General features: G+C 47.4%; 1 protein-coding gene across 1 annotated transcript in view; it reads left to right on the plus strand.

The window, feature by feature from the left end:
- Rasgef1c (RasGEF domain family, member 1C) overlaps nucleotides 1–17,640 on the plus strand; it is a 66,191-nt gene extending 48,551 nt beyond the window's left edge. The window contains exons 7-14 of the mRNA NM_001108273.1: nucleotides 5,441–5,530; nucleotides 7,648–7,750; nucleotides 8,179–8,258; nucleotides 8,341–8,436; nucleotides 9,462–9,557; nucleotides 13,422–13,545; nucleotides 16,082–16,154; nucleotides 16,912–17,640. Coding sequence (NP_001101743.1) covers nucleotides 5,441–5,530; nucleotides 7,648–7,750; nucleotides 8,179–8,258; nucleotides 8,341–8,436; nucleotides 9,462–9,557; nucleotides 13,422–13,545; nucleotides 16,082–16,154; nucleotides 16,912–16,936 — 687 coding nt within the window. The 3' untranslated portion in view covers nucleotides 16,937–17,640. The remainder of the gene's footprint in view (nucleotides 1–5,440; nucleotides 5,531–7,647; nucleotides 7,751–8,178; nucleotides 8,259–8,340; nucleotides 8,437–9,461; nucleotides 9,558–13,421; nucleotides 13,546–16,081; nucleotides 16,155–16,911) is intronic.
- The last annotated feature ends 1,442 nt before the right edge of the window (nucleotides 17,641–19,082 follow it).

The raw sequence follows: 19,082 nt of genomic DNA on the forward strand, positions 1-19,082 counted from the left end.
ACACTTAGAGCTAGTTCTTACCTCCTAGGGCCCCAGCACAGGAGTAGGGTGTCTAACCAACCGGCTAGATCCAGTCAGAACTGGAAGCATCAGTTATTTATGGTCCCTCCTAAGAAAAGGACTGTAAATTAAGTGCTGTAGTGGTAATTGCCCTTTTTTGTCTCTGAGCTAGCTAGACAGAAAATAACCTGATCATGCGTTTGGTAGAGATCACAGGACTTCACAAGGCAGATGATCAATGGCACCCACTCTGCAGATGTGCGTCCTCAGGCTGGGAGCTGGAGCTCAAGGGCAGAACTCTTTCCTCCTGCTCAGGAACCCCCAAGGTTCATTCTAGTGCCAATCCCTGGAGGGAAGGGAGGGGGGATCAAATCTCACAGGTATGCAGTTGAGAATTGAAACAGTTAACATTCTTATGAGATACCTGCCCATATTCTTGTTAGATGCAAGTGCTAATTTTTAAACATTCATTGTAGCATGAGATCCGAAAGTATAGCAGTGACCTTTCCATACACCGTGATGTCCACTGGGCTGTAACGCACCCTGAATATGGGATGTTATAGCACCATACATCATTAAAAAAAAAACCATGGAGACACTAATTACAGGAGATCTTCCCACTGTTGGGGAGAAAAATCCATGAAAACCCAGAGGCTGTCAAGCTCACAGAGGTGGGTAAGGGTTTTGTAAATTCCCAATTTCTTCTTGAAAGCTTGAATTTCATCATTGGCAACAAATACTGTGAATTGTTCTCTTGGAAGTTACCTGGCTTTTTATTCATTTTCAAGGCAAGATCAGCCAAATGTTGAAGTCTGAATAATGGGAGTTTCTCTATCATTCTTCAGGTCAAAATAATATTCAGTGGAAACCAGTGGTCAGTTCAGATCCAACAGTTTTGGTTTTGTTTTTGTTTTTGCAGACCAATTTTGTAACTGACAGTACTTTTTTATTTCTAATTTTTGGTATTAGAGACTGAACCCAGAGCCTCCTGCATGCTAGGCAGCCAAGCAACCACGTGCTGCTGTGGGCTTCTAGCAAGTGCTCTTAACCACTGAGCCACCCGACCAGCCCCTGAAATAGTATTCATTTTTATTTCTGTGGCAATCATAGAATAGAAACTCCACCGGTATAAGAGGAACAGGAATCGTCTACATATTCTCCTTCATCACTTCACGTCTCTGAAGTGCTAAGATTGTTACCTAATTCGGGACACCCCTGCCCAATTCTATTTATGGCAGAAGCTTGCACCCCAGTACCATGTTAAGCAGAAGCGTTGAGAAATGGCGCCCTTCTGCCCTTCTTTTCCTAGTTTTAAAAGGATCACTTTTAGCAGGCCATGCTAGAGTGTTTGCTTTTAGATTATTTTCCGGGTAACAGAAAGGTGCTTGCTTCTTTTTTTTTTTTTGGTTCTTTTTTTCGGAGCTGGGGACTGAACCCAGGGCCTTGTGCTTCCTAGGTAAGCGCTCTACCACTGAGCTAAATCCCCAGCCCCAGGTGCTTGCTTCTTAGTGTGTCAGGAGGTCTCACACGCACGGTCCTTGACTTTTGCTGGGTTCTTTCTCTGCTTCTATTACCCCGCATAGATTAAGGGCAGTAGAGCTCATCTCAGATGCACCCAGGTGCATTAGCGTCATATTAACAAAAAGGTCCAACACGTGTGTCTTCTTGAATTTGAAGAGGGAGCCCAAATATGAATTCTCTACACCTCTCCATGTGTCTTCTGTCTCTGGGTAGCTTACGGTTTCTGTCCTGTCTGCCTGTCAGATGAGTTTGAATCTGCACCTGCTTGAATGCTGTCTTTTGTGAATCTGTCCCCAACAAAGGGCTTTGCTCTCCTCTATTAAACAGACAGCATAACACAAGTAAGGCTGCTTTACAGAAATACTTGAACCGAGTTTTACATAGAATGAAACTACCAGTTCCAATCTCCCCAAATAACAAGCAGTCCTGCAAACGCTCTGTCTCCAGGCCGTTTCCAGCATTGGTGACAGTTATTGTACAAGGTCTCTTTTGTCCTGTTTGCTATTTTCAGCAAATGATTATCATAGCACACATTCAAGCACACCCCGCATTGCTCTGGGCCAGGGGCGTGGAAGAAAAACCGCTATTTAAGATGAAAGCTAAGCACCAGCTTAAGCTGCAAAAGCCGATTGTGTGGGACATCTAAGACAGGGATGGTTGTTACATTGTTCTCCTGGGACATCTAAGACAGGGATAGTTGTTACATTGTTCTCCTGGAGGCAGGTCGAACAAACAGACTGAGTGGACAGCAGAACAGCCATCGGTCTTAAGTGAGCTCAAGGTGTTACTACCGAGGTTGTAAGGTCTGGCAAAAGTCCCCATCTCTGGGATGTAAGAGATATTTTCATAATAATGCATCGTCACAGAACTCATGTGATGCTTCTCCTCTACAGTACTGACTTTTTATTAGCTTTTAAAATCAGTGTTGAGTCCACCTTACGATCCTGAAATAAGCAAACCAGAAGAAGATGAACCTTTGTCTCTCCCTGTCCCTGGGTCCTGCATGCCGTTTGTTTGGATACTCTGCCACCATTACTCATGAGTCAGGTTGAGCGGACACTCCTCTTCCTGAAACTATTTTCAGCTCCTCTCACTCTTTACTCTGTTGTGTGGGAAAGACTGGAATTACCTGTTATTGGAACATTGATCAGCTTTTGCCAGTGAAAACTCTTGAGAATGAGTGTTCTTAGAGGAGCAGCATTCATTAACCCACTCAAGTTTTTCTTGTTGGATTGTTTCTTTGTCTATTCTCACTGTTATTTAGTAACCAGAAGGGTATTTAGGTTTTCCCTATCCTCTTCCCCAAAGTATTCCTGAGGCTGGAACTGAGGTCATTCCATTTCCTTGACAGGCACTCCACCCTTGAGCTACACTCCCAAATCTCCTTTTTTTTGTTTGTTTGTTTGTTTGGTTGGTTGGTTTTTTTTTTTTTAAAGATTTATTTTATTTATTCCATGTATGTAAGTACACTGTTGCTGTCTTCAGACACACCTGAAGGGGACATTGGATCCCATTATGGATGGCTGTGAGCCACCATGTGGTTGCTGGGATTTGAACTCAGGACCTCTGGAAGAGCAGTCAGTGCTCTTAACCGCTGAGCCATCTCTCCAGCCCGGTTTTTTTTTTTTTTTGTTTTGTTTTGTTTGGTTTGGTTTTTGTTTTGTTTTTGTTTTTGTTTTTTTGTTTTGTTTTTAATTTTTGTGACAGGCTCACTAACTAGTTCAGCTGGGCCTTGAACTTGGGCTCCCCCTACCTCAGCCTCCCGGGTAGCTGGCCTTTGCCTTTCTCTTTCTTAAGTTGCTTTGTAACTTCTTATATTGTTTCAAGAACTTAACCTTTTCCCTTAAGTTTTTGTGTTTACAGATACAAAGTTACTCATGGACAACTATCCTTTTAAACTATTCTGCACATTCCTGTTGGAGTCCCATTACTATTTTTTGTGATTTATTTCTGTCTCTTCATCTATATATCACATCACTGGCATTACAAGGTGAATGCAACCGAGCTTGTGTGTGTGTGTGTGAGTGTGGGGTTCTGGGCATCAGACTCAGGTCTTCATGCTTGTCTGGCAAGCACTTTACCCACTGAGTCATCTCCCCAGTCCTAACTCCATATTTCGAAAGCATGTTACTTAGCACAAACATGTTTGCACTCGTGATATTTTCCTAAGGAATTGAACTTCTTATCACTGTGTGGTTACCCTGTAGTTGCTTCTACAATGCTTTCTCCATCAAAATAATTTGGGGGGGGGGCTTAAAATGTTGTCCAAATGTTACCGATCCTCCTTTACTTTCAATGGGGCTCTGTCCTGATAAGCCCACCATAAAACTGAAAAAAATCATAGTTGAACCACCAAAGTTGGAATCCTCCAAATCGCTGTGTGACACTTGTCAAATGCACATGTCCTACTTCTCTTTTATTTACATCCTTGGCTTAGAAAATGTCAAGAAGTGGGATTTGACTGTAATTGCTGATCTGCAAGGGTCTGTCCTTGTCCAGTTGTCATCACCTTCCTTGACTTCCCATTTCTTTTTCTCTCCTTTCTTTACATTTTTTCCATCTATCTCCCCTACTCATTGAAAATTATCCCCGTAGTTTTAACATACATAGTTCTTTACCTTAAGTTTACTCATTTAAACCATGGTCCATGTATTTACGATACATAGAATGTTCAGCATAGGTTGAATTTTTTTTCTCCAAAGATTTATGACTCAGGAAAAGATTCAAATGGAAATCTATAGATATAGACACACACACACACACACACACACACACACACACACAGAGTTGATTCTGTTATTCCCGCTAATTATGTTGTAGAACACTAACACAAGTGTCAAATTATCAAATCCTAAGCCATTGCTCCTGGGGGAAAATGTAACATCAGGTTCACACAAGCTTCTTTTCTCAATATTTTCTACAAGCCATCAACACATAGTCATGTTTATGTGCTCGTGTGTAAGGGACACATATCTAACATGCATCACTGATTAGCACTGAACTTAGGGCATTAAATGGCCAGGCCAACTCATGATTGGGTCTGAGATGGAGCTCAGGAGCACGGGTTTCATCCCCAGAACCACATAAAAAATATTTATCTCCCTACTTGTCTGTCTCTCCATCTATCTGTGTGTGTCCATCCACTTGTCTATCTACCGATCTCTCTCTATTTGGCTGTCTGTCTGTATAAGTCATAGATAAATGAGAACTCCCTGGCGCGTGTTTTCTCTGTGGGAGACACCATAGCCCTCCTGTGCTTAGAAATAAAATACATCACCTCAGTATTATTCTTGGAATCCTTTCAAAATGCGGAAACTATTCTCCAAAGAAAACATAAAAAGGAAAGAAAAGCGATACTAAACAGAGGCAGGGGGAAGGATCCTTGCTCACAGTCTGAGCAGAAACAAGACACAACAGCTTTGTTTAGTTCAGTCTTAGCTGGAAATGCTTATGCAAGTAGCTCGAATATGTTGCCTTTCTGTGCCCGCACACCATTGAATGGGAAGGCAACACAAGCTATTTGAAGAGAGAAAAAAAGAAGTAGTATGCAAATTTGCAAATACAGAATCTATGGATAATAAATACTGATTCAGTGTGTGTGCTCATACTTCTGAAGTACAACCTTATTAATTATGTTATTTGTCCATCATCTGGTGCTGGGGATGGACCCAGGGACACATGGTGAGTGTGTGAGCTCACATACTGCAGAGCTCTACACCTAACTGCCACCCCCTTTCTGGGGATAAGCCCAGGACCTCCAGCCTACAGGAAGAAGACCAGGAGGTTCCACACCAGATTGTTGTGTTTCTGGTTGACTTTGAGATTGTTCCGTTGTCTGGGTTCTTTATAATGACTGTGACCTGATTCCATGCTCTAAAAAGTTATTGACAACGAGTCTCAGCCTGCGTGTCTTTCCTAGCCCCGCTTCAATGACAAGACAAACAACGTAGAGGCCTACGTGAAGTGGTTCAACAGACTATGCTACCTGGTAGCCACAGAAATCTGCATGGTGAGTAAAGCCAGCTTGGGCCTGCCTGCCAGTCAGAGGCTACCCGAGAGTCAGAAGGATGCATCGAATCTCAACCTTCCCAAGCCCCTTCCCCCCAGTGAATGTCCCCTGTAGATGGAAGCCAAGTGGAAGTCAGACAATTTGCTGGGGACTGAGCTGACTACTGTGTGCCTCTGCCTGTCTGCCTCAGGCATCTGGGCTGTGTAGCTTACTTGGGGCTTGGAGATAAAAAGGGTCCAACCTTTAAGAGCTGGGAAATTGCAATGTTAACAGTCCAGGCCAACGATGAGACTGGAAATAAATCGATTCCTAAATATTTTCTTTATTTAATTACTATTACTTTTAAAATTCATATCTTCAGAGTAACCTAAAGCCACGATGTTGTTTATTTAGTCAGGAAATGATACCTAGAGGGGACAGGAGGTGACCTCTACAGGTTTCACTGTGTCTATTAACCTTGCTTCGCATACGTTTATTAAATGCTCTGAAGGATATGCACAATTCCTCCAAACCATCGATCTCTAGTGCACTCTTTAAAAAAAAAATATTTATTTAATGTATGTGAGAACACTATAGCTATCTTCAGACACACCAGAAGAGGGCACCAGAACCCGTTACAGATGGTTGTGAGCCACCATGTGGTTGCTGGGAATTGAACTCAGGACCTCTGGAAGAGCAGTCAGTGCTCTTAACCACCGAGCCATCTCTCCAGCCCCTCGAGTGTGCTCTTTATCTGTCATTTTCTGAATATAAGAAATGATGGGCCATAATTTTTAAAAAACTGAATTCCAAAACAAGTCCAGCCAGTGGCTGCTTCTGTCTACAGGAAGTTCTGTCACCCTAGTATTAAACACACTGGCACTGAGGTGAGGTGCCTGGCCAAACCCTGCCTGTCATCTCTTCCTTAAACTGAGGGCACTGTCCTCTGCACATACGCCTTCATCCTCAGACCGTGGTTCTCAGCCTTCCTAATGCTGTAACTCTGTAATGCAGTTCTCCATGTTATGGTGACCCCTAACCATAGAATTATTTTCATTGCTACCTAGTAACTGTAATTCTACTGTTATGAATCATAATGTAAATATCTGAGATACAGGATATGATATTTGACTCTGGCCGGTCACGACCCACCATTGTCCTGAAGCACAAAGGGACAGACGGGCTAGTTGGGCTCACAGGGTGCAGGTGCTGAGACAGAGCCTGGGGTCAAGGGTCAGTGTTTATTAGGGGTCAGCAGCTGAGAAGTGAACAGGACAGTCAGGTTTGTGCTGAGGGAGAAACTGACCTGTGGCATTCATAGTGGGCTAACATGGCCAGCTTCTGTCTAAACATCGCCTGGCTCCGTCACTGTCCTTGGTTAGTGTTGCCATCTGAAGGACAGGACTAAGCCTCAGGTAGGCGGCTCTCTGCAGCAGAGAGGACTCCTTGGAGGAGCTGTGGTGGGGCACCTACAGTGTCACTTCCTGGTGGCCGGAGAGGCTATGGTATTCATAGACAAGAAAGATGCACCTGAACTGTACGACCTGAGCCTGTTCCCATATTCCCATCACTGGCTCGGCAGCTCAGGTAGGCCAGTGTGGAGGCTAGACCACCCAGGAACCCACCTGGGAGGGCTCTGGGGAAAAGACAGGTTGGTCCTGACCCACCAGAAAGGTGGAGAGTCTTAACTACTTGTCCCCAGAGTGAGTTCTCACAGCGGCATGGTTTTCTGACAGAAAGCAATAGTGGGTAGCACAATGAGCAGGGCCCAGGGTTGGTGTTCGGCCACTACTGAAGAGAGAGGAGTTCCACACTGGGAAGAAAGGAAATAGTACTGTTTCCACCTTTCAGGGAAAGTTTGGCCTTGTGGGGGCACCATTCCAAAGACACCTCCTAGGCCCTCCAGTGCAGGGGCACCCATCCCACAGGAACTTTACTGGGGTCACATCTGCCCTGCACACTTCTGAGCTGTGGGTGCATCTGCTGAGGGTCCTGACGAAGGGTCCCGAGACCCTGGGCCTTGGGCTTCTCAGCTGTGAACTGGGCTTAGAGAAGGGCAGGGGAGCCAGGCTGGTTAATTGGGGTGTTTGAAGGGGGAAGAACACACACCCACTGAAGCTCTGGGGTCTTCTCCCCAGCCAGCCAAGAAGAAACAGAGGGCACAGGTGATCGAGTTCTTCATTGACGTGGCCCGAGAGTGCTTCAACATCGGCAACTTCAACTCCCTCATGGCCATTATCTGTGAGTGAACTTGCCCAGGCCTCGAGTACCCTGTGTGAGGACCACCAGAGAGGTTAAACAGGACACAGCTAGCAGGTGGTGTGCGTGCCAAGGGTCTTCTCGGCAGTGGGTGGCTGTGGCCTAGGTGGCCAGCTCCGGGGGCTGATGGAGGCGCTCCATCTGAAGCAAGGTCAGTCTCCAAGGGGTGCATTTGAAGAGTCTGCACACCCACAGACAGAGAGAATGAGACGATAATAAGTACTGACTCCGTGGTGGGCTCCTGTAGGTGGATCAGTCAGAGTTAAATGCACCCAAGTACACCAGCACCCGCTCCCTCAGCCACAGTCTGAGTCACACAGTCAGGGCACACCGAGACCGCTTTTCCTATGGGAACAAAGGGGACTGTCCAGGCTGGAGGAGCTCGCCCATCTCTGTTTACCTTCTTTCAGCCGGCATGAACATGAGTCCTGTCTCCAGGCTGAAGAAGACTTGGGCCAAAGTGAAAACAGCCAAGTTCTTCATTCTGGAGGTAAGCAGGGCTGCTTGTCCAATGGGTGTGGCCCTCTGGTCCCTGAATATAGTCACTCAAATGTCTCCCTGTCTCCTTCCAGCACCAGATGGACCCAACAGGGAATTTCTGCAACTATAGGACAGCTCTGCGTGGGGCAGCCCACCGCTCACTGACTGCTCACAGCAGCAGGGAGAAGGTAGGGAAGAGCCTTCAAAGCTTAGACGTTTCGGCCTTCACAGCTCCTCCCATATTGTTTCAGGTGGGCTGTATCAATGTATGCTCCAACTTTCTGTCACTGTAACCAAATGCCTGACACAGCCAAGTTATAAAGCAAAAAGGTTCAACTCTGCGGGTTTCAAAGGTCTCGGCCCATGGTTGGCTGACTTTGTGACTGTAAGCCTTTTATGGTAAAGACATACGATAAAATTAAACTGCTCACATGATGGCAGGGGAGCCAAAAAGAGGAGGAAAAACTCAGAATTCAAAGGCATGTCCCCTGTGACTAAAGATCTCTTGCTGACTAAACTCCGTCTCCTAATATTCCCACAGCCTCCCATGACCACTACCCCCAGAAGCAAGTCATAGTCATAGGGGCCTTTGGAAAACACATGATCCAAACTGTAGCAGTCAGGAATCTGAGGGACCAAATCACCCGGCCCAGTCACTGCCCTAGTAAGCCTGCAGCAAGCAGGAGCCAGGACATTAGAAAGCCAGACAGCAAGGCCAGGAACTTCTTTCCCCCGAGTATCTAGAACAGGTGGGCTCCATGATTCCCAGCCCTCTACTTAACTCTGATGGGCTTCAGCATTCCCATCTGCCAGATTGGAAGACTGAGTCCCAGTGAGGATTCTTCACTGTTCAGTTGTACTGTGAGGCAGTAGCAGAGCCAGGCCCCGTACAGCTTTGAATATACTGACCTTGTTGTACTTTGTCGGCTGTTTTGCTGATCCCTGGACACAAGTAGTGCTTTAGCCTCAGGGATACTGGCTCCCAGCTCATGAGTCAGACTCTAGGGTGGACTGTATAGAAGCTGGGCTGTCACCTCTGATAGGAGAAGTCACATACAACAGTGGGTTTCTGCATGAGTTTTCTCCCATCCTTACAGAGGCTGGGTGACCATGGAGCAGGGTGGCACTTCCTGTGCCTGTACTCTGAGCCCGCTTCTAGCTCTGGGCTACTAGGGCTGTTCCTTTACAGTGATCTGCACCTTCTCCCTTCCAGATTGTCATCCCCTTCTTCAGCCTGCTCATCAAGGACATTTATTTCCTCAATGAGGGCTGCGCCAACCGCCTTCCCAATGGACACGTCAATTTTGAGGTGGGTCCACAGGCTTTCAATGATGCCAGCAAGTGACACAGCTGCTAAATGCTCCCAGCAGAAACAAGGGAGGCAGCTAGAGAGAAGCCTCAACATGAAGTGCTTGTGATGCAAGCAGGAGGACCCGAGTCCCAAACCCCAGAACCATGGGAAGAAAAGCTGGGTTCGTTGGCATGGGCTTAGAATAATACCAGTCCTGGGAGGAGGAGAAAGGTGGATTTCTGGGTGTCTCTGAACAGTCGGCCTAGCCCAATTTGTTAGTTCTAGGCCAGCCAAAGACTGTCTTTTTTGTTTGTTTGCTTGTTTGCTTTATTGTTTTGTTTTTCCAGACAGGGTTTCTCTATGTAGCCCTGGCTGTCCTGGAACTCAGGGAAATCCACCTGCCTCTACCTCCCAAGTGCTGGGATTAGAGGTGTGTGCCTCCATGCCCAGCCAAGAGACCCTGTCTTTGAAAGCATGCTAGGCAGTACCTGAGGTTGTCCTCTGGCCTCTACTTACCTAAGTACACCTGGAGTCACACAAACACAAACACACTCAGACAAAAGTTGCCAGCATGGGACTGCTAGCCCCTGGATAGCTAAATTCATGGGAGCTACAGGATTCAGGGTGCAACAATTTACAGCCATTTCAGACTGGGGTCATCCAGGTTCCCTAACATCACCCAGAGGCAGAGGCAGAGGCAGAGGCTGAGGCTCTTGCCAACACTCCATCCGGGACATTGTTCTCAGCACAGGGAGCTCCATTATTTTGGTCCTTGAAGAGCAGCAGGCTGAAGAGAAAGCCAACCCTGAGGACTATGATTACAGCTGGCAAGGTGCTTCGGGGGTCACACAAAAGTGTAGTACATGAGAACCAGAGCAGGTCCCAAAAAGGAGGGTCCCTGAGCTGCAGGATGGAGTCATAAAGAAGAAACCACGGAGGCAGCAGCAAAGAGGGTTCTGCTCCCTCAGCTCACTAGAGGTTTTTCAGGAAGTTCCCATGACCTCACAAGCAGAGAGACCCCCATCTGCTGGGGTTCACCCAGCAGGCTGCACACCAGCCACTCACTCACTCAGAGCACCAGAGTTCCTGAACACTTCAGAAGAGCCCACCCACATACTGATGTGGTAGGTAGGTGGGCTCTGCAGACAGAGTCCAGCAAACATGGCGTGGCACAAAGTTTTCGTGGGACCTTCCAATCTGTGGGGGAGAAAAGAGGCTCTTGTCTTGCAGAAGGCTCAGCCCAACCTGGTGCCCACTCAGCCTTCAGCTCCAACAAGCATAAATCCTGGACATAGTACTTGCTCTATAGCCGTGGTTCTCAACCTGTGGGTCACAGCCCCTTTGGGAGTTGAACAACCCTTTCTCGGGAATCTCCTAAGACCACTAGAAAACAAATATTTGCATTATGATCCATAACAGTAGCAAAGTTATAGCTATGAAGTAGCCATGAAAATACTTTATGGTTGAGGGTCAGCACAACGTGAGAAGTGCGTTGAACGACACAGCATTAAGAAGGCTGAGAGCCGGGTTGGGGATTTAGCTCAGTGGTAGAGCACTTGCCTAGCAAGCACAAGGCCCTGGGTTCGATCCCCAGCTCCGGAAAAAAAAGGCTGAGAGCCGCCGCCCTGTAGGAAGCTCATTCCCCTGCTTCTGTAAACTGGGCCACAGCTGTGGCCTCACAGAGGTCTTGGAGGCTGTCAGGAATTCTGTGAATCACTCAACACCCCAGCTCATGAGGACCACAACATGAGTCTGAGCTCTTTGGCCTACAGCTGGTGTCTGCACAGATCTCAGGTGACCCACAAGCCTGGTTGTCCCAAAGTTGTCAGATCCAGAGGACTGTCCAGCCCAGCATGTGGTCCCAGGGTCTTATCTCGGGACCACATAGATGAGACGTCAGGCGTCTAGGGGCCTGGGATGGGGTTTTTCTGTTGGTGACCCTGACACAGAACTGAGAGTGAGGACTCTCCGTCATTTCCTCTTCTTGAACTGGTCCTTAATCAGAGCTTTGGAAGACTGAGCCACTCATGTGACCACAGGCTGAGGGAGCAGGTGGTAGGGGATAGACCCGGCTACTGGGGCTGACTGAGGGATGAAACAGGGCAGGTTCTCCAGCCCAAGCATGGCTTTGGGCTGTGTCCTACTTTCTTTGCTGGATCTGTGATAAAATACACTGGCAGACACAAAGGAGAGAGGGTTTGTTTGGGCTTACAGTTCCAAGGGGATGAGAGTCCATCATTAAAGGCAAGGAATGGAGGGAGGAGCAGGAAGCCGACTGGCCACAGTGCATCAGGAAGCGTCCAGACAACAAGTAGGACCAGGCAGTCAACTCTCAAAGGCCACCCACTGTGACATACTTCCCCAGCAAATCTCCACCTCCCACAGGTTTCATAACCTTCCAACATCGTCACCAGCTGGAAAAGAAGCTTACTGGGGGTACTTCACAGGCCGGCTGCTCTGTGTTTAAAGTCCTTTTGAGAGTTAGTGTACTTTCAAAATTTAAACACATATGTTGCCAGCCCTCTGTTTCCATGGGTTCTGCATCAGTGGCTGGAAAAATATTTCTTATTTACGTCTGTACGGAAGATGTGCAGACTGTGTTGCTTGTCACTGTTCCCAGAACAATGCTCACGGAATCCATTTGCATAGCATTTACGTTGTGCTAGGTGTCAGGAGGAACCTGGAGCTGGTTTAAACTGGGCAAGAGGAGCTAGAGTTGTTCCGTGGAGTAATATACCATCTTAAGAAGGGACCAGCGCCTCTGAGGTTTGGGTTTCTTGGTTGGGGTAAAGGGATCCTAGAAGCAATTGATGATTCTAAGCTGTACAGTAGTGGCTCACACCTTTAATCCCAGCACTCAGGAGGCAGAGGCAGGCAAAGCTCTGTGAGTTCCAGTCCAGCTAACAACAACAACAACAAATGATTCTATTTTGCAATTCACTTAAAGGAATTTAGTTAGGGCTGTTGAGACGGCTCTCGAGGACCTGAGTTCCATGTCTAAGACCTACATGGTCGAAAGATAGGACTGACGTCCTCTGACCTCTACCTGATAGAACTGATTCCTGCAAGCTGTCCTCTGGCCTCGACCTCTGCTCCGACGTACACATATGTGTACAATAAAATGTCACAGATTTTTTTAAAAAGAATTCACTTGGGCTTCAGAGATGGAGCCGCAGTTAAGAACACGCACTGCTCTTCCACAGACCCCTGGTTGGGTTCCCAGCACCATGTCAGGCGGTTCAGGAATACCTGTAACTCCAGCTCCAGGGGTCCCAACACCCTCTGCTAGCCTCTGTGGGCACCTGCACTCACATACACATACACACATATATACACGTAATTAAAAACTATGCACATCTTTTTAGATTACTTAAATTTTATTTAAATGGATTGGCTGAACTGCATTTACAACACCCTATAAGTCAACAAGTTTGTGTCACTTTCCCAAGGACAAAACAAAAAGAAATTCAAATAAATGCTCCTTCTTACCACATTTAGGCAAAGGCTGGGAGCAGCCAGGTATGGTGGTGCACACCCTTTCATTCAAGCATTCTAGAATCAGAGGCAGGAGATCTCTGTGAGTTCGAAGCTAGCCTGACGTACACAGCTAGTTCCAGGCCAGCCCTAGTAAGACACAGTGAGACACTGTCTCAAACAGCTGTGGGTCAATGGCTGCCACCCCTTGATGAGCATGCTGGGGGCCTGAGGTGGCAGGTATCACAGACTTTAAGAAGGAGACTTGGCAGGATTCTCACACAACGCTCAGCATCCTTCCTAGGTTCTGCTGCCCCCTACAGCCCCACGTTCCTTCTCAGATCTGCAAGAAGGGTGATGATCCAATGGCTCACTTTGCACCATTTTGTATCTCTGTAAACCTGGCAGAAATTTCTGGAACTGGCCAAGCAGGTTGGAGAGTTCATTACTTGGAAACAAGTGGAATGTCCTTTCGAGCAAGATCCAAGCATCACCCATTACCTGTACACCGCACCCATCTTCAGCGAAGACGGTAAGGTGGCCCAGGGCCTCGACAGCCGGGCAATGGGACTGCCTGTGGCCTCTTAGTCACCATGCAGGGACATCAACTCTGGGCTGAAGTAACATCGCAGGCATGCTTGCTGGGCCGAGTGTGGAACAGAGAAGGTTTATGCCCTTGTCCGATGAGCACCCAGTTGCCTCCTACGGAGCACAAGACCAACTCAACAGGTTGCAGGCTAGCCAGCACCTCAAGGACCCCTGAGTCTAGATTTCCCCCTGAACAGGGTGTGATCATGGCTGGCCATTGTAAACATGAGCGTCCTGTGTTACAACCACTGTCTCTCTGCTGTGTCAGAATTCGATACAATATGGGAGAATTAGAGTAGGGCATAGCCTCACTTCAGCACCAACGTCCTCTGGTTTTCTCATTGATAAAATGTTAGTGAGGATAAGAACTAGGGCTCACACAAGGAGAGCCATGCACTGACTTGGCTACGGGTTTTCTATAGATGGTGCATGTGATCCACACCGGCAGGAGACATTCATGTCTGGAAACTATGGAACCCAAGGAAGGCCTCACACACCAGGCAAATGTCCTGACACTCAGCTGTTTCCCCAGGCCTCTTTTTTACTTTATTTTGAGTCAGGGTCTCACAAAGTTACCCGGGATGATTTTGAACTCATTTTGTAGCCCAGGCAAACCTGACCTTGTGGTCCTCCTCCATCAGCCCCCAAGATAGCTGGGATTGCAGACTCGGGGCACCAGGTCTGGCTTGCTAAATACACTGTTTTAACTCCAACAGTTTCACTTTGCAGGGGTGTACTGGGACATAAATGTGTCATACCCCAGGAAGCATCTGTGTAGACAAAGAGGTCTTGGTTTTAGGTTTGCTTGTTTTGCTCTTTGTGGTTACCTAGATAATTCTTTTTTGTTTTGGTTTTTTTTTTTTTTTTTTTTTTTTTTCGGAGCTGGGGACCGAACCCAGGGCCTTGCACTTGCTAGGCAAGTGCTCTACCACTGAGCTAAATCCCCAACCGATAATTTTTTTTTGTTTGTTGAGGTAGGGCCTCATTGTGTAGCTCGGATTAGCCTAGAATTTATGTAGCCTGGACTAACTCCAAACTCACACTTGGATCCCCCAATGTTGGGATGCCCAACTGACAAAGAGTTTCTTGTAAAACTAAATACTATTAACATTATATAACCAAGAAATTGCACACCTGGGCATTGAGTTATTTTAGATACATGATATCCATGCTCATTGAGAAACAAACAAACAAACAAACAACAACAACAAGCCTCAAACTGAAAATAACGCCAGTGTCTGTCAATGGGTGAATGGTTAAACGAACTGTGATATACCCCGACTTTGGACCTTGTCAGACACAAACAGAATACATGCCACCCATGGATGACTCTCCAGTCTTATATATCATACATCATCTCTCTCTATATATATATCATATATCTTATATGACTATTTCTATAATATTCTTCAAATTACTAAAGAAAGGAATGGAGAACAGATTGTTGGAAGTTAAGAAAAAGGAGAGCATCTGGGGATGTAGCTTGATGATAGAATGCTGCCCTGGGTTCAATCCCCAACATCACAGAAAGAAAAGAGGAGAGGGAGAATAGGGGCGAGGTGGGTAGGGGAAAACTGTGGGGCAATGAAGGAAATGACTGTGCCTCTAATCGGGCACCTTTCCCATGGATGCTCTGGTCCTTATGGAAATGTCCTGTGTCTAAACTCTGCCCATGTCATTGTCCTAATCACAGGCTGTACCAGGGTACATGACGGAATTGCATCCCAATAAACCCGTAATTTGGAAACACCATCCGTCAAAAACACATCTCTAGTTCCCTAGCCTGTGGGTTGTCACAGCTTGGTCCAGCCTGCTGCTAATGTGCTTACAGTGCTCACGGTCGAGAAGAACGCAGTCATCTAACACAAGTGCAGCTGCTTCCGTTTTTGTGTGTTGTTGTTGTTGTTATTGTTGTTTTATTTTTTGAGACAGAGTCTCACTATGTAGCCCTGGATGCCATGCAACTTTCTATATAGACCAGACTGGCCTTGAGCTCACAGGGATCCGACCACCTCTGTCTCCTGAGTGCTGGGATTAAGGTCTAACGTGACACGTTATATTGCTATACGTGGAATAGCACCTGTTGTTTATTAAATATGATGCACAGTATATATTGGAGTCCCATGACTGATATGGCTGCAGTCCATAAAGAGGAGCACACCCCTTATTGTTAACCAAGGGAAAACTCCACATCCAAATTTCAGACTGTGTTATCTACTAAATGTGTCACCTTACAGCATCATGAGCAGAAAAACTGAACATTAAACTGTCATACGTGAAGAACATGTTTTGCACATGGGCACTGCAGGGGGAAATTGGGTAGAGGGGCCATGGGATCTCTACATGTCATTTTTTAAAATTGCCTGTGAACAGTGACCTCCAAATGAGAAGTTTAATTCACAAACAAAAAGCAGGTCAAGTTCTGGGTAAACAAGTTGTGGTCACCTGCTGTGAGTAATTTCACTTCCATTTCGGTTTAGGTCTGTATTTGGCTTCCTATGAAAGCGAAAGTCCAGAGAACCAGACAGAAAAGGAGAGGTGGAAATCTCTAAGGTGGGTCTGTGTGCCAGGAAGGTGCATGCAAGATAGACTGAGGGAGACAACTGGGCTGCTTGAGGCCAGGACGAGGCTGAGGGGCTTGCAAGGTATTAGCTTCTCCCTGTGAGGAAGGAAGAGGATCAGGCCGGGACCAGAGGGACTGGAGCAAAACTCAAGGGCTGTGAGACTGAGCCAATGACCCTTCATGCCTGGTTGTACCTCTTGTGGGATGGTCAGGATGCCTATCCCAGGGCCTAGACTGGCTGACTGACTGACTGACTGACTTAATTTTGGTTTTTCAAGACAGGGTTTCTCTGTGTGGCCCTAGACATGTGGAACTCACTCTGTAGACTAAGATCAGCCTTGACCACAGAGATTCACCTGCCTTTGCCTCCTGAGTGCTGGGATTAAAGACATGTGTTATCATTGCCTGGCTCTGATCCATATTTTTATGCCAAAATAACACATGTGCACGCATACACACACATATATACATGCACACGCATACACACACATGCATACATATGTATGAATACACACCCACATGCACGAATACACACACACATACACACACACACACACACACACACTCTCTCTCCTGTTTATTCAGCAGGAAGTCTGAAGCATGCAATGAACTAAGAGGACTGAGCTGAAAGTATTTGCTTCCCCCTCTTCTGGCTGCCTCTATCGTGCTGAGAAGGTGGCCTGTGGTGGAAGCCTTCTGGCCACAGGGAGGGTCTCACCTTATTCTCCTGTGTGTCTAAATCTGCAGATCTTCTATTCTGGGGAAGACATGAGAAGCCCTGAGACAGAGGAAGAGGAAACATCGGAGCTGACACAGGCAGTCCCAACCCTGTCGCAGATGGCCCAATGGGTGGAGGTTGACGCAAAGCTTCTTTACTTTGTAAACCAGACGCTATGACCTGGTACCTGCCACAAAGGCCACATGGGCACGGGAAACCTTGCATAGGACCTCAGCCCTGGCTGACTTGTCAGGGCCTCCAAGAGCATGGGGGACACGCCTTGGGCAAACATTGCCTTTATGACCAAGTGGGTCACATAGTCAGTCTGTCCATTCTGGACAGGGACACAGTGTTACCCGGATAGCTGGGTGACTGCGATCATGTGATTTTGTTGAATGACCTGTGCTATGGAGAGTAACGCCACAGTCTGTCACCAGGTGGCTTGGGAGCCTCTGTAACTGCAGCGGGCATCACGGTGCAACATGAGATGTCCCTGCACCAGGTCCGAGCCCACTCTAGCCCCTGGCATTCCGCTGACGGGCCCCAATCCCGTCCCTCCCAGCGGACTTGTTTCTGCAGTCACCCATCTCCTTCTGCATCCTGCTGGTATCAGGATAGCCCCCTGGCGACTGCGGTGAAACAAGTCACTGAGACAAACCGGAGTCATGGAGTCAGCAATGTGTATATTACAACCTGCTGCCTAGCTCCCTTGTAAACTTTAGAGTCGGAGTAAACTCATGTTTGTACGCCCATCCTGCACGTGAGTGTCCATATGTCTCTGATCTTCAGGCCCAGGATAAGCTTTCACAGTGTACACAGGGTACGGTGCAGGGTTCCTAGATCACTCCTGGGAATGTAGTAATGCACTTTCCAATTAGGGTGAGAAGTTGGAAGACGGCTCTCTTGGCCAAGTGCAAATGTGAGGACTTGAGTTTGGATCCCCAGTACCTGTGTGAAAAGCCAGGCATTGGTGGAGCACATCTGTAAACCTGGTGTTGGATAGGCAGAAATATGCAGCCCCCTGGAGCTCGCTAGCCTGCCAGTGACCAATTGCTGAGCTGAAATTTCAGGTCAAGACCCTGTCTCTCTGTCCCTGCCTCCCGGCCACACAGACAATTTCAGGAGCCCATGAGGAATCCTTAGAATTCTGAAAGATTCTGGCAGCATCCAGCCAATAGGGTCTTCTCTGCCTCCTGCAACTCCTCACCCAGGCTTCCTGGAGTTTGGGGAGTGCATCAGCCCTTGGGCCTTCGTTGTGCCTGCTGACTCGTCTGCATCTAGCCTTTCTCGGGTGCCGCCCACGTGTCACTATTTACAGTGTACATTGTCACATTCCAAAGATGTGACTTTGACAGGGTGTCAGTTACTGGTTAACCACTTAACAAAATACTCGAAGGAGCTAACCTAGAGGTCTAGGTAGCTCGCAGGCCCGGGAGGCAAGGGACACAGCACGTGAATTGACTTAGCTCTGGAAACGTTCTCTCTGTGGCACATCAAGGCAGATGACAGCGATGGAGGATTATGAGGGTGAAACATTGCCAACTCTACCCAGTGCCAGAGAGAGTTCCTCTCCATAATTACCAAGAGGCCTCATAGAGAGAGCAGCGCCCTTGACTACCACAAGGACCACATTAGGATCCCCCTCTTAAAGCTCCATGACTCTGCTGGGACTGGTGGTGCACACCTTTAATCCCGGCACTCAGGAGGCAGAGGCAGGCAGATCTCTGTGAGTTTGAGGCCAGCCTGGTCTACAGAGCAAGGGCTACACAAAAGCAAAAAAGCAAAAGAAAACAAAAATAGCTTCACACTCTGCCCAGTACCAACATCCAGTCGCCAAGCTTCCGACCCACCCACGGAGTTCTGGGTGGTAACACAGTAGCCAAACCACAATGGAGAGTTGCCACCAAAACTACAAATGTTGGCTGTCTGTGGCTGTCGCCTCTAGTGACTCATCTGGTCACTATGCTCACACACTTCTGCTGCAAAACTCTTTGAGAGGGAAAAGATTGGAAACAGACCAGCATCCATATATAAGAATCTAGGTAACTCAGTTGTCACAGGGCCCAACCTCCACAGCTGTGATAAGGGTGCTTTATGCACTGATGAGAAGAAATACCTGTGACCCCACGGTGTCTGTGTCTAGCCAGCATGGCTCAGGCCTCCCTCCCAAAGCCCCACCAGCATATATGTTCCACAGCAA

Source organism: Rattus norvegicus, chromosome 10, assembly GCF_036323735.1.
Source record: "Rattus norvegicus strain BN/NHsdMcwi chromosome 10, GRCr8, whole genome shotgun sequence".
Taxonomy (NCBI): domain Eukaryota; kingdom Metazoa; phylum Chordata; class Mammalia; order Rodentia; family Muridae; genus Rattus; species Rattus norvegicus.